At 37.2% G+C, this 16,224-nt stretch overlaps 1 protein-coding gene across 7 annotated transcripts in view; it reads left to right on the top strand.

Annotated features, from left to right (window-relative positions):
• TENM1 (teneurin transmembrane protein 1) overlaps positions 1–16,224 on the top strand; it is a 794,330-nt gene that overhangs the window by 287,836 nt on the left and 490,270 nt on the right. For 6 of the 7 annotated variants that reach the window (XM_032329990.1, XM_032329993.1, XM_032329991.1 and 3 more), the window contains one exon: positions 15,730–15,990. In XM_032329990.1, coding sequence (XP_032185881.1) covers positions 15,730–15,990 — 261 coding nt within the window. Of the gene's footprint in view, positions 1–3,424; positions 3,435–5,425; positions 5,434–6,644; positions 6,652–15,729; positions 15,991–16,224 lie in introns of all 7 variants that reach the window. The other variant, XM_032329994.1, reaches the window with a different exon arrangement.

The following is a 16,224-nucleotide window of genomic DNA, read 5'->3' as shown; positions in this document are numbered from 1 at the left end:
CTCTTCCATGTTTTTTTCTATAATAGGATTTCTTGTCATTCTCTAGTTTGCAGATCAGACATCAATTTGTCTCCTTTATCTCTGGCTGGACTTTGGCCCCTAGTTTTGGAGACATTCTAGTGGAGTCAGTTTGTTTCTTATGTTTTACAAAGCATAAATTAAGGTGTGGCTGAAAATCACAATGTAGGAGCTGTGTGCACATGTGGATATATTACATACATAGGTACCTGTTTCATCATTTTTATTAAGAAGATCCATTTCTGATGATGTGTGCCATGTATTGGTCACTGTGTTGCTGACAAGTAAGAAGAAATCATTCATTTGCAAGGAGAAAAACGTATTAACTCTTAAAACTAGTAAGGGTTACTTTTAGCAAATTACTTCATTGCTTTAATTGTTCCCTTGTCGCCCTACACGAATGTATCTGAACGCTTTCTGTCACTTTACTAAGAGAACTAGGATATTTCTTTTTTTTTTTTTTATTTCCAGCATAACAGTATTCATTATTTTTGCACCACACCCCATGCTCCATGCAATCCGTGCCCTCTATAATACCCACCACCTGGTACCCCAACATCCCACCCCCCGTCCCTTCAAAACCCTCAGATTGTTTTTCAGAGTCCATAGTCTCTCAGGATATTTTTTTTTTAACATGAATAGCCTTGGGAGAGAGTGTGGACTTTTTTCTTTATTTGTATTAAAGAAATATTTATTTGTGGAATCACATTGGGAAGTATATGGTAGATGTAAGTTGCTACTTCCACTTATAAAAATCCAGAATATCTTTTAAATGACTGGTAGCAGTAAGAAAAAAAATTACGATAAATGTTCTTCCAACTTCAATCCTCGCATACTTTACTTATGAGTCCGATTTTATACTTAAATTATTCTACTAATTCTTATTGTTAAGGGCTTTTTTATTGAAATGTGGCTTTGGAATCTAGTGGTATTTTTAATCTACTGGTAGACAATATGTATTTCAGTTTCATATGTGAATAATTAGAATTCAAAATGGCCTTTCCAGTTAGTTTTCTTTTCACACCTCTCCTAAGGCCAATTTGAATTTTATGTAGGTTAAGAAATAAAACTGATTTCCTAGATGAATGAAAGTTATCTTTCTATAATTTTAGCCTAATGCTAAAATTAAATTGTTCACAAATGGACTGTTTTAAATAACCCTGCCCAGACTTGAAATTCTTATGGCAAATATTATTTGGCATTTATATAGGATACCCTATTCAGATTGGGCTTTTATTTATTGATTATATATCATGAAGTGGAACAGTGATATGCTTATAATTTTATAGATTAAATTGTGGAGTAATTCAATTTTTCTTTTCCTCCCTCCTAGCAAGACCCAATCACTGAAGACTGCCTTTCTCCTTTCTCCCCTACCCTCAAGATTATTTTCAGCTCCCAAGTATTTAGCCAGAAATCTTCTGGGAAGCAAAGTGAATGCATATATAAGGGCCAAATGCAGCATATTTTAGCATAGCTTCCCAGGGTCCTCAACTTCCCTAGTGGAGGATGCACAGGGGACATCATTTTCACATAGTAAATTGCACTTGTTACAAGAAACTAAATTCTGGGTGTTACTGCTTTCATATACTCAAGATTTAACAGAGGCTCTGGTAGGACCCTGAATGAATACCCAAATAAAATACATAGATAATAATGCACAAATTAATATGCAGATGAAAATCTGTGTGATTCTGATGCCAAGTTTAATCTGACCTCCGTTATTACAAATTTATTCCAGTCAGCTAGAATATGAGCTTCATTGATGGCAAGGGTCTTTGTTTTGTTCATTGCATTTTCTCTGGTACTTGGAACACTGCCTACCACATTATATGGCTCATAAATATTTTCCTAACAATTTCTTTATATTCTGGATTAAAACTCAAAACTCTAGAGTTTCCAGGCTGCTTTGTAGATTTCTGAAAAATTCTTAAAACTTGGTTGTGTATAGATGAATGATTCTGGAGTCCTCACATCTAGAAACACTAAGCAGCATGGGATATAATTTAAAACAAGTAAGTCCCAGTTCCTTAGCATGGCATGTAAGGCCCTTTGTAAACTGGCCCCGCTACCCACATACCTGTAGGATAGACACAGGGAATTGTTTGCTATTCTTTGAATTCACCATTCCCTTGCATGTATCTTTGCCTTTTAACACAGAGATTCTCTCTGCCAGAAATGCTTTTACCACCTTTTTAAGATGGTGAAAGGCATGTTTACCACCAGAGGCATATTCATTCTTTGAGATGTAGTGCAAAGTATCATCTGTTCTCTGAAGCCATTCTCATCTTTCAGGGTGGATGAGTCCCTCACTTCCCTTAGAATCCATAGTCTTCTGTGTACAAATTTGTCCTGGCACTTACCTCCTGGTTTTGTCGTCATTTCAATGTGTGCTGTAGATTGTCAGTCCTTCTAAGGCAGAGAATAGGTCTTTTTTTCCCCCTTGTGCTCATCTGCTTGGATCCTACCGTAGTGCGTATTGCACAGGAGGTGCTTAACAAGTGCTAACTGAGTCACTTCTAAACTGCGTGTGTGAAAAGTAAGGGTGTAAGTGTTCTGTTAAAAATGATACTGTACGGTGTCTGGGTGGCTCAATCGGTTGAGCGTCTGCCTTTGGCTGGTGTCAAGATCCCAGGGTCTTGGGATTAAGTCCTGCGTTGGTCTCCCTGCTCAGCGGGGAGTCTGCTTCTCCCTCTGCCCCTTCCCTCAACACCGCTCTCATGCTCTCTCTTACTCTTTCTCTCTCAAATAAATAAAATCTTTAAAAAAATGATACTACTATGTAATTTTGCGTGGGTTTGGAAAGAGTAAGTATACAAAACCCAGCTTAGATTTATCAGATTTGCTAGCACGGTGCTGCCCTTTGAGGCAATTGGCTGAAAAAAGGAACATTTGAACAAAAAAGGAGAATTTAAAATGGTGGGAGGGTTCTAGATAAGGAAGTGAAAGTATGGAGATTAAAATACTGGATGCTGGATATGGAGTGGGAGAGGTTAAAGGACAAGTAAACGGACAGAAGGAACTGACTTACCTTAGAATCCTGTCTAGGACAAACCTTGGAACTAGTGAAAGCCAGCAACTGTGTCCAAAGTCAATGTCCAGCCAAACAGATGTTTTGTCAATGTAACATCACATCTCTGCTTGGCTGTTTTTTTTTTGGAGTGCTTTGTCCCCCGAGATGATGATTTGGGGATTGAGTGGAGACAACTGTTCAGTGATTGTGCAGACTTGAATTGTATATCAGTAATGTCCTTGAACAATCCTCATAGATTATTTGACCTGCAAATCTTTCTAAAAGCTATAAAATGAGCATGATTGCATTCATGTTTATAAATTGTCCATTGTTTCTTAAGTGCCTGAAATGTTCATTTGCTTATTCGGGTTAAATGTTCTGAGCAACGTGAATAAAGAATTGGGCCATATAAGTTTCCAATTCAAAAGCACTAATGTTATTGTTGCTGTTTGTATTTGTTTTCTAGCTTTAAGAGGTTTTGAAAAACGCATTTTGTGGAACTTGCCTGCAGTATTAGCACTAAATGATAGCCAAAGAGAAGCATGCTTTTATCTAATTTCATACCTCCTTGATAAATTTAAAATAAAGAAAACTCCTCCTCAACATTTAATCAGAAACTGTAGGATATTTTCAACTCGAAGTCTTTCTCTGAATGCTGTAATACATGTAAAATTCTTTGTGTATATCACAGATTTAGGCTCTGTCTATTTAGCCTGAGATGATAACACTACCTTGCAAACAGGAAATGCCCCCAATTTTGATCTGATTGTCTCTTATGGCGGGGTGATAATGTGCTGAAGTAATACTCCAACATGCAATTCCCAATGAATAATACTCATCTCATCTTTGTTAATGTTGTTAAATAATTTCAAAACTCTCCTTAAGGCAGCTGCTGTGAGCTAGGGAGCTAAACACAGGAGAGGCCAACGTTTTCTTTTATTTGTCTGCCTGTAGACACAGATGTTGTTTGTGTTGTCTAGAAACACAGAATATGCTCTAAAATATCACTGTTATTTTCAGTTAATCAAAGTGACATGATGCTGGTGAAGTGAATCCATAAGAATTAGTACCAAGTGGATAATACTTCAAAAGGAGGTATAAAAATACATTAAGTCATACAAGAACTAATGAGCTAATAGATGTACAGCTTAAGGGTTTCTTTTTTTATACTGTCAGTGACAAAGGAAATGCCCATTGTCTCACAGCTGCCATATCCCTCAATGTATTTTGGCGGCTGGCTGTGAAAATCCAGATGGAAACAGCAGCAGCTGAATGAGACCTGGGAGCCAAGAAGCAGGAAGTTCTTTCACCAGCCACACACACATTGCACAAATGAGAACTCGGCTGTTAATTTGAATGTGCTACTTATTACTTCATAATGCTGTATAAGGTGATTAGGATTCTGTTAAAGTTGTTCTGAGTTCACTTTGCCAATTGGTATCTGTGTGGCCTTTGGACAGTTTACTTAATCTCTCTTTGAGGCTTAGTAGCTTTTTAAATATATATATATATAAATAGAGATAATAATAACCTTTCTTGGGGGCACCTGGGTGGCACAGTCAGTTAAGTGACCCACTCTTAGATTCGGCTCAGAGACATGTGATTGAGCCCGACATTGGGCTCCACACTCAGCATGGAGCCTGCTTAGAATCTCTCTCCCTCTGCCTTTGCCTGCCCCCACCCCACTTGCTCTATCTTTCTCTCACATAAATAAATTTTTAAAAAAATTTTCAAAATATAATAGCCTTTCTCACAAGGCATACTGTGAGGATTAAATCAAATAATGTATGTTTTGGGGCCTGGTCAATAGAAGATGCTAAATTCATGTTTGGATGTGTAAAACTGTGTGTTCCTTGGTAGCTTGACCTCCATCCACTTGTGCTCTAGGACTGGACAATGTGTGCTTTGAAATTAGAACTAGTAGTCCAAGTGGCTTAGTCTAAAACCTTGTACTTTTAAAGGTAGATTAATTTCCCAATTTCCACAGTAAATAGAGAATGACCTTTCTTTCTAAATATAAGTTTGTACTGGCAGGACTATAATGTAATCACACTCTCAAAAATAATTCTATCATTTCAGATCAACTATACTCCAGAATGAGGTCAACAGTGGCCCAGATTACTAGAGTGTTTGACTACAATGCTGCTGTCTCTATATAATAACCCATGCAGCTATTGACTATATAATATATGTATATACGTGCTACTAAAGAGCTGTTGCAGAAATCAGTGGTAAACAATGGGAATATCACTAACCTCTCATTGTTGAGAAGTAGATTTTGAGAGTTGTTTAAAGAGTAGGGCTGCATTTGCACTAAATTAACCAGATCCTCTCATCTTAGTCTTTGAAACAGATAACAAGCATTTGGTCAGAATGATTATCCAGGATCATGAGAGAAATCTGTAGCTATAGAATAAAACAAAAGCAGGTAACTTGCTACATGGGAATGGCAAATGTGTGCCACAGGTATGTAGACGACCTGCTTTATCATGGTACTTTATTGCTCAGCCCAGATTGGCCCAGAAATTCTTCATGCCACATTAGGATCAAACCTAATTTGTTGATCATGTGTATATCAGTTTATAATGATCTGAGCATTTTGGAATTTCATTGTCTAGAATTGAAGCCCTTGTGATTCCACTAGAGTGAAGACAAAATGGCAGACAAGTCAAGAGAAACTCATCTATCATTTCCCTCATTCGTGGCAGTTTCTGAACACAGATTGATTTTTTAGTGTTATCAATCATGTTACTTTGTTCCATTGTTTCCAGTGTTCAACCGGAACATTTAAATTAAGCAGAAAATATTCTTATTTCCTACTCCTATTTTCTGAAAACTTGCTTATGAAGGTATAATATACAATAAATTGCCTATTTGTAGTGGGCAATTTGGCAAATTTTGATAAATATATAGACCCATGAAAATATCAAGACAGTCATTATAGTGAACATATTTATTACCTCCCAAAAGTTTCCTCTTGCCCCTTTATAATGCTTTTCTCTCTGCCACTACCTATCCATTCCACTCCCAGGCACCCACCGATCTGTTTTCTGTCATTAAGATTAGTTTGCATTTTACATAAATGGCTTACGTACCATGGCTCAAGTTACAATTTTTCCATTTATGATGGTGTGAATGCAATACGCATTTAGTAGAAATGGTACTTGGAATTTTGAATTTTGATCTTTTCCCAGGCTACTGATATAGGTTAAGAAACTCTATCATGATGCTGAGCCAGAGCTCCCAGGCATTCGTGCAATTACCAGGGTCAACAACTAGTACACTGACAACCTATACAGCCATTCTGCTTTTCACTTTTAGTACAGTAATTAAAAAATTACATGAGATATTCAACACTTTATTGTAAAATAGACTTTGTATTAGATGATTTTGCCCAACTGTAGGCTCCTGTAAGTGTTCTAAGAACACTGAAGGTGCGCTAGGCTAAGTAAGCTATGATGGTCAGCCAGTTAGGTATATTACATGCATTTTTTACTTCCAGTATTTTCAACTCACAGTGGGTTTATCAGAATGTACTCAATGCCCATGAATCACGAGATTTTTTTTTCACTCCAGCTGTTGGGAACAGGGACTATTTCCAGCCCTGTTTCAGACTCAAAGTTGTTTCCTTTAATCCTTTTAGGTGGTTTGTTGTTCAATCTCAGGTGATTTTCGTCCATGCTTGTGCCAGTCAGGACTCCAGTGACTAATGGAGGTTTGGAGTGGGGGAGCTCTGCAGGTCTCTGGAGTTCTCTTTCTATGTAGCTCTCTCCGGTTTGGCACTTCTGTACTGCAAATTCTAGCTGTCTTGGCTTTCTCAGACAACCAGGTCCATCTCCTTAACTTAGAGAGGCTGCTGGGATCCACCTATGATCTTCCTCCCTGTGCTGAGCCCTGGAAAATCTTCGCAGACAGTAAACTGAGGCAATCATAGGGCTCATCTCATGCATTTCCCCTATCTCAGGAATCACTGTCCTTTGTTGCCCAATGTCTAAAACACGTTCATTTCTTACATTTTATCTGGGTTTTGTTGTTATAGTTTCAGGTTGGAAAATAAATTTGGTCCCTGTCATTCTGTCTTGACTGGAAATCAAGAATTTAATGTTTTAAAGTTTTAAATTGTCTAGAATTTAGTGCTTTCCCATAAACAGAATTCACATTCAGAAGTCCCTGATGTGTGTCCTAAGAGTTCTTTCCACAACCTTTGCTCAATTGGAGAGTTTCTTTTATATTCCTGAAAAAAACATTTCATGAAAAGTCTTTCTGAGGAGCCACCTACTCATACTCTAGGACACTCTCCAGATTTGTTAAGATAGTAATTTCTATCTGGCAAATGGTATGAAACTGATGGATGAGAAGGATGAAAGAAGTTTCCACTCAAGCTAGCTGAAAGATTGTCTTTACCCAGGCTTTTACACTGGTTCTAAGAAGCTTCCCGGTTCTATACCCTGGGGTATATTTTGAAGAATTTTAATACGGAGTCATTTCCCAATTCATTAAACCAAACAATATAGTGAGGGCAGCTTCCTTTGTGATACTATTTCAGTCAGAAGACAATAGAGAGAACGTGTTCTCCATTACTCTGATACTGCTATAAATTGTTTTTCCTGATTCCACAGCCAGTGGGCTGCTGTCTCTCTCTTCTTGGCAAATTTGTGGAACATCTATCATTTGAAATGCATAGCTGATTTACCAAAATAGCAATTTTTCAATTTGCAATAGTAGGCATTGTTTTATGGTAAGCAAAGCTATCTCATATGCATTGGAATTATATTCACAAATTTAATCCTTTCAAGAGTGCTTCCCTATTAACTACTGACTTTAAAACTTTGGTATTTAATGATCAGTCCTTGACTAGAATTATTCTAAGGCCTGAGGGGATGACAAAACTACACTATATTTATGTAGTCCTTAATAAATCATACAACACTTTGTGGAAATTATCTCATTTGATTTTGAGAGATACCAGTAAGTTTAGAAAACACCGTAGGAAGTCTGGAGGTCAGATTTAGTAGGTAATACAGATGATACACATGTAGACAAAAAAGAAATATACAGTCAGGTATAAAAATATATAGTAAAAATTAGAAATGCTGTGGATGAGGAGAAGATTATTGAAAGAGGGGAGGAGAAATTTGGAGAATTCTTTGTGAAGGTACCAACACAGGCTGGATATTAGGAATCAGATTAGTGAAAAACCAGAGAGGGGGGAGGTATTGCAGGAGCCAGCACAATATGTCCAGAGATACACAGGCAAAGGAGAATGGGGCATCTTTGAAAGATGGTAAGAAGAACCCCCTTAAAGAGCAGAATGTGGTTTATTCAGTAGTAGTAGTAGTAGTAGTAGTAGTAGTAGTAGTAGTAGTAGTAGTAGTAGTATAGTAGTTGTTGTTGTTGTTTTAATAAACAGTGACTCCAGTGCACAATTCTATTTTGGTATCTTTACTCATTCATCACAAAATAAATGCTTACAGATTAGTGTAGAATGTTACAGAAGTCACACTGTTTGCTTTTCTAAGTATGGTTTGAAGCACTCACAAGTGTTTTTTGTGGTCACTTAACTCTTCAGCTCACCCGTCTTGCTTCTGTAAGTGGACTTGTGCCGCAGATTAATGCCGTTTAAAATTCACATGCACACACACATTAAACAAACAGCTTCACATGCTTCGTGAACATAATGAAAATGCAAAAGTATACCTGGAAGACCACAGTGGTCAATAAGAATTCAGGATTCGAAGTGTTATGAACAGTCAGAAAATTGGACCAACAAAGGTAAGAAATGAGAAATTTTTAGGGCCATTGAGCACCATGCATTTTCAGTGTTCAGTAGCCCTGAAAATTTCTCATTTAGGGCAGGAAGTTTCTGTCTCATTCGAAATGTTGAAATAAAGGGAACATGCACAGGCTCTCATTGATCTAAATTTCTGTTGAAGTGCAGGACCTCCCACCATCTTTTCTAGTCCCTGATTATTTTTCCAGACTCTTGTTATGAAGACTATAGAGCAAGCCTCACATTTTTCACTGTGGTGGGAACTGCTGTGTGTTAGTGTCAGAGCGAGTTTGCCCATCTTCTGTGAGCACACTCTAACTGCGTCCTGCACCGACGTGAATCACTAGTTCAAGGAAATAGGCAGAAGTTGCTTCTTGCCATAGTAAATGTCCTTCCTTCTTAGCTTGATGAAAGTTGTTCTCCTAGCTCTCTAAATACGATTGGAGTCCCTTTTGATTCCCTCCAGGTTCCTACCTCAACTCCCTTCCTTTTGACTTTCTGTTAAAATTCTGTATCCTTCTTTGGTCTGAGCCATTTTGACAGATTTGCAACTCAGCGTACTCCCAAGAGCATCCTCTTTGGCATTAACATGGTCTGTTAACTATTTTCTGGGTTGACTCCAGTTAGCCAATATTGGCCACAAAGCATGAACATTTCTACTTCAGGCTTTTAACTCTGCCCAGATTTTTTTTTTGCTGTGCTTGTCACTGTACTGACAGATGGAGAAATCTTGAAAATTAAATAGGGCATAATTGGTAGATCCTGAGTACCCAGATAATGGGTACATTTGAAACCATGAGTGGGGAGATTAGGCTTAGGAAGCTTTGCTGTTTTCTTTAAGTCCTCTGATAACCACAGGCCCCAGATGTACATGTGGGAGCACTCGGTCTCTCACTGCTGTGCCCCAGAAAAGACTGATAAGCCCTCAGCAGAAAAATAAAGGTCACGTCTGGTGGTGTGCCTTTATTACTTTGTTGTTATTTGGACCTTAAACAAAGCTCTCTGTGGAACTTGCCAAAGGACATGACGTGGTCCTGTTAACTCACTCTGCTCAGTGCCTCGTACAGTACTGTGCATTCGATACAGCTTTTTCTTGAAGTAAGAGAAGAGGAAATTAAATTGGGCTAATTTTCTAAGACTAAGAGGAATCAGAGAAGTCTATTTTGTTTTGTTTCCTTGACTTGAAATTGAGTGGGTGTTCAGTGGAGCTGTGTTTAAGTAAACTTACATGAACTTGTTTGTTTGACAATTTGATAGCATTTTATATTCAACCCACTACACTGAGAAATACAAAATGGTACCCAACAGTGAAAATTATCTGTGTTCTTTCTGGTGTTGCTCACTTCTTTCCCTCCTTCCCCCTTTACTTCCTTCCTTCCTTCCTTCCTTCCTTCCTTCCTTTCTTTCCTTCCTTCCCTCCTTCCTCTCTTGCTTAAGATTGTAGTAGCTCATTATATTTTTCCCTAGAGCCGGTAATGAATTATTAGTGGGTCAGTGATACTTTTTAATTGTGTGACTTTTTATTCATCATGCTATAGAGTACAGTTTGATAGCCATGTTTATAAACTGACAATTTTATGTCTGATGAATAATTATTTATTCAGTTGATTTTATTATGTTATTTACTTTACATACTCTATCACTACTCTTGCAATTCACAATGAATACCTAAGCTGTATCAATACTTTAATATTGCAAGTCTTGTAATCATGACACAAGATCTTATTTAGCTATCATGTGTGATTATCCTTCACAATAGAACTGTGAATAGCACCTTGATTTACAAAACCACTAATTCTTTCCCCATTTGTAAATATTAACCATTCCACACTTTGCAATAACAGAGCAAGCTATAATTACAGAATTTTAGAACAAGGGAGTTACCTAGAGATCGATGTCCAGGTAGACCTGAATATTTTACAAGTGGGGAAACTGAGACCCTAAGATATTAAGTGGCTTATCCAAAAACAGCATGGCTAATTAGAAACATCTGCTTTTGCATGTAGTCCATAAGGCTTCTCATGAATCACAGTAATTAAAGCTAATAATTTTATTCCCCTCCCTCTTCCTTACTTTGGAAATGGACTACACTCTTTAGAAGTTATATCACAAGTTACTCATGTCATGCGTAAGATTAATCATGCTTTTTGGCCTCCAATTATCTATTTGGAGTGTGATGCCATAAAGCTCCCTTTTTAGAGGAATTTTGGAGGGGTGGAATTTTAAGGAAAATAAAATCTTGAGCTTATTGAACTCAAAATGGCATTTCTAGAAAAATGCTGATATAGATAACTATGACTTTCCCTTTCAAGTTTTGATAAATGACTTCTCCAGGCTGAACACCTGAAGATCAATCCCTAGATTCAGAGAGAAAACTCCATAGTTCATTTTACTGGGCACTTTATAGCATTTAAAAAAATATATTAATTTATTAGCATTAATAGTGGCCTAAAGTGATCCTTTGTGCCAGATCCACTCAACTTAGTCTCATAATCCCCAGCTACAGAACGTTCCCTTAGATGCGGAAAGTTCACTAATAATCAGTGTCATTCTTTGTTTCCCTCCTACAATTAGCTTTCAGCTGTTTATGTTCCTAGGGAAAAAAAGTGCTCCCTAGAGAATCACAGAGAAGTCATGCATCAGTTAGCCCTGATTGCTTGTTGACTTAGATAGAAAGCAAGACAGCATTTTGACTACCATTTTATTCATGCTACATGAACTTTCTTCCACAAAGAGGAAAAGAGTAGGGCCTGCTTCTAAGTCAAGACCTGTGGCTCCACCTATGAAAATTGACTGTGTCTCTGCTCTCCTCACTGTCCAATTTCCTGGTGGTATAAAATCCACTAAAAGAATTTTATAGAGGTATAATTAAAGTACAATAAACTACACACACTTAAAGTGTACAACTGATAAACATTGGCATGTATACACATGTGAAACTATTGTCACAATCAAGACAGCAGACATGTTTCCTTGTGCACCTTTGTCCTATACTTCTCCCTCACTCTCTCCCTCAGGAAACTGCTGATCTATTCTTTGTCTCTATAGATGGGTTTGCATTTTCTAGAATTTTGTTTAAAGAGAAGCATACATGTAAACATGCTGTTGGTCTTCATTCCCATAGCATAATTGTTTTGAGGTCCATGTATCTTGCCATGTATCAGTAGTTCATTCATTGTTAGGACTGAGTAGTATTCCATGCATCCTGTGTGTATAGCTCTACCACAGGTAGTTTATCCTTTCAGCTCTTCGTGGATACTTGGGTTGTGTCTTTTTTTTTAAGTTATTATGAATAAACCTTATGAACAACCTTGTATATAATTTTGTTTGGACAAAAGTTTTCATTTCTTTAGGATAGGTATCCAGGAGTACATTGATCTCCTGTTAAGGATTGCTTTACCTTTTTAGGAAAAGGGCAAATTGTTTTCCAAAGTGGTTGTACCATTTTACTTTCTCACTAGCAGTGTATATGGTTGCTCCACATCCTTGTCAACACTTGGTGTGGTCAGAAGTTTCTTTAGCCATTATGGTTAGGACTGTAGTGGTATCTTATTGCAGTTTTAGATGACTAATGATGTGGAGCATCTTTTCAGTTGCTTATTGGTTGTTTGCATACCTTTTTTGTGAGACATTTTTTCAAATCTTTTACCCCTTTAAAAACTGGATTTCAACTGTATTGATTTGCTCATATTTTGTCTCTTACGAGACTGCAAAATAGGTTTTCATTATAATAAAATTTAAATACATATTTGTGAAGCCCCAAGTACTTCATTCACTTGGCAACATCTGTATCTGTTTATTCTTGAATTATAATTTCTTATGATACCAATCTATCTTTTTAAATCTTAGATATCCTAAGAGTGTACTGTCATTTCTCTTATGGTTAGGTTTGGTAAGAGTAGACCTATAATAAATCCAATTGAACTTCATCTTCTCTAGGGAATATATAGTATTTAGGTAACAAGGTTATATGTGCAAGGCTAAAAACAACCACTTAAGGTGCGTTGTAAGTGCTTTATAGAAAATGCATCCTATGGGAATTTTGAACACCACCGAGACTTTTGTGTATTTAAGGAAATAATTCACAGTGGTAACGTTGATTTTAAGAAAAGGAAGTGTTCAAATCCTTTACTGGGAGTAAGGGAAACCTTTTCTTTCTCTCCTTTTATTTTTGTTTGAACATTAAAAAAACAACTGATAGTTACTTGGATTGTTACTTTTTCTAATTATGTATCAACAAGGGAAGTGTATTTTTACCAGGTTGTTTTAATTACAGAATTTGTAGTTTAATCTTTGTGTTCAGATCAGACTATTGCTCCAATGGAAATCTTACGTGATTTTTTTTTATCATATTACACCACATTTCCTTAAAAGGGAACAAATCCATGTTCAGATTTCTTTTTGAATGGGAAATAAATCTCTTTAACAAAAAGACATTCTTCTTACATTTGCCAGTGATCTTTATTTTTTAACCATATCTAGTATTTTATATATAAAATGTCAAATTGGCTGTGTATTTATTTTTATTTGTTCATCCTTTTCCAGTGAATGTCTTTACCATGACTCAGATGCTCATATTGTAGTCTTTGGAAAATAACATCTCAGTGTCATTGTATGAGTGAAAATAAATGCAAGGCTGTGCTTTTGAAAGTAAATTTCCTAATTAGTGCCCTGAATCCAGGGGAAATAAATGGGGACACTTCATAGCAATTCAATTCAAGCCCTTTCTTTCTTGTGTCTCCAAATAGAATTACAGCTGGTTGCTGCAGAATCTTTGGTAATGCCCCAGTAAGGTTGTTCTCTCACTTTGTCCCTTTTCCTGGCTCCCACTGACTTCAGGAAATATCCAGGGATGGAGTTTTCAAGGTGTGGTCCCTGGGCCAGGAGCATATAGGCCTTACCTGGGAGCTTGTTAGAAATGCAGATTCCCCAGTCTTCCTCCGGACCTTCTGAATCAGAAACTGAAACTGGAGGGCAGGCACAGCAATCTGTATTTTAAGAAGCCTTCCAGGTGATTCTGAAACATGCTGAAGTTTGGGAAGCATTGGTCTAGGGGAGTGAAGGAAGTCGTGAATGCAGGCATGTATAAAATTCCTTTCCTGCAGCTTTAAGCTGACAGGTTCATGGTCAGGTTGCTGTAGCAACAGTTGCACAGTAGGATTGGATAATGAAACATTGTGAAATTAAGAGGCATGAATATTAACTGATCACAATATTCTAGATCACTAAGATTTATATTGGGCAAAATGGATTTTTGCTTTTAGCCTTATGTCATGGAGAAGCACAGTTTCCTGAGGTTATATGTTTGACAGGTAGAAAACACGTCTATTTTTAATTACTGCTTTGGAATTTAGACAAATTTCTGTGGAAAAACAGAACTACTCTTAGAAACATGCAGCACAGAAATCCTAAGTAATGAGCTTAACAGTGACTTATAACCCTGAGAAAATTAATTTATAATTGAATTATCCTAATACATTATAGTAGCCTTCTCTGCCCACGGTATCTGTTTCATAGAGCACAGTGCTGAGCACCTAATGGCTATTAAATAAGCATTAAGATTTGATTTGTTAAATCCTTTTTTGGCAATTATATGTCACATAAACAGCTATTTTTAAAACACATATTCATATTCTGCACTCTTCTATCTAATGCATGGTCTGTCTATATAAATTCTAACACTTTCTGTATTCAAAGAATTGAATTCATTTTAGGGTTTGCATTTTATTGATATGTGCTAAGGATTAGATGCACTCAGTTAAGCTTCTTCCCAGCCAAATGACATACCCTGTCTCTGATGTCAGTCTGAGAAAATCCTATATAGTGTACAACATCCCCGGATTACCTTATCTAAGTATTACATGGACATTTCAGATGATATATCTTGGCATGTGGTCATTTTTCATTAACTTATTAGGGACTGTTAAAGCATTTTTCCCCCTTTCTGACACCTTGCCATAATTGAATGCAAAATTGAATGTAAGACTGAATGCCTGATATACATACAGTAAGTGGATGGGGTTTCACCAGTGTCTAGTGGACACCGTGCCCAGATGGGTGTTTTAGGAAAAAGGGATCTGTTGCTACCTGCCATGTGCAATAGACAAATGATACCTACACTTTGGACCTTATTTTCCTCAACGGTAAAAAGAGGGGATTCATTACATCGTCTGCAATATCCTAAGCATTATATGGATCTAAGACTTGGGGGGAAAAGTGGGGGAATCCAAACTGTGAAGCTCTGCTAAGGTGAAATATACAATTGAATATTTTTTATGTATTTGTTAAAATGAATGAATGAAATGAATGGATGAAACAGAATCATTAGCCTCAGGTAGGCCTCAAACTCCTTTGGAGACTATGGGGAATAATGATATTAAACACTCATAGTTTCAGGTGGTTAAGCTAATGTGTTTTGGGAAACATACTTTAGAGAAGTATGTTTAAATATGTAATATTTCCCCCCAGATTTTTCACATTGAATTATTTATTCTTAACCCTAATGTGTATGAAATACTTAGGAAAGCCAATAATTTTATTATTTTAAGCATAGGTGTGCTCTACGGATCATATATATTCTTCCTAGAAGAGAAATATCTTTTAAAGGACAGCTTTCTACACTTTATACTCGTCTGCATTCACTTATTTCATTACATTTTGTGCAACCTAAAATTGTAGCTATAAAGCTATTTTGGGCATGCTTTTTCCAGAGCCTTGTAAGAATCAACAGGAGCATAATTTTAAGCTACAGAAGTGCAAAATAAGCACAGAATCCTAGCTACCATAAATAAAAAGGCCAGAATTCTAAGTTTGCAAAAACACGTAATTACTAGCGGGGGGGGGGGGGGGCGTAAGGATAGAAAGTAGAATTTTATCGGATCTTTCTTCCTATTTCTAAACTTTTCCTGTGAACTTCGTTTCTTCTCAGAGATGGAATTCTGTGAAACTCCTCACACTCTGTGTTCTGGCTACCAGACAGACATGCACAGTGTTCCTCGGCACGGGTACCAGCTAGAGATGGGCTCTGATGTGGACACGGAGACCGAAGGTGCGGCCTCACCTGATCATGCTCTGAGAATGTGGATACGGGGGATGAAATCAGAGCATAGTTCCTGTTTGTCCAGCCGGGCCAATTCTGCACTGTCCTTGACTGATACAGACCATGAAAGGAAGTCGGATGGGGAGAATGGTAATAGAACTATCTATACTGTTTAAGTAAAACCCAGAGAAAATGCAGTTTTTAGCCTTTGATTTGTTTTTCTTCCCTCTGTCTGCTTATCTTTCATGTAATGTACAGCATAGAAATGCAGGTTAGTGGGTTCCCATGGACAAGGTATGTACCCAAGTATCTGGAAAATAGACACCCCTATTTGTAATAATAGATAAAATGCTTGTTATTTCTGGTGATCCCCCAAAGGAAATA

This window comes from Mustela erminea, chromosome X, assembly GCF_009829155.1.
Source record: "Mustela erminea isolate mMusErm1 chromosome X, mMusErm1.Pri, whole genome shotgun sequence".
Lineage (NCBI taxonomy): Eukaryota > Metazoa > Chordata > Mammalia > Carnivora > Mustelidae > Mustela > Mustela erminea.
Note: the sequence above shows the minus strand (reverse complement) of the source record. Positions and strands in the feature narration are given on the sequence as shown.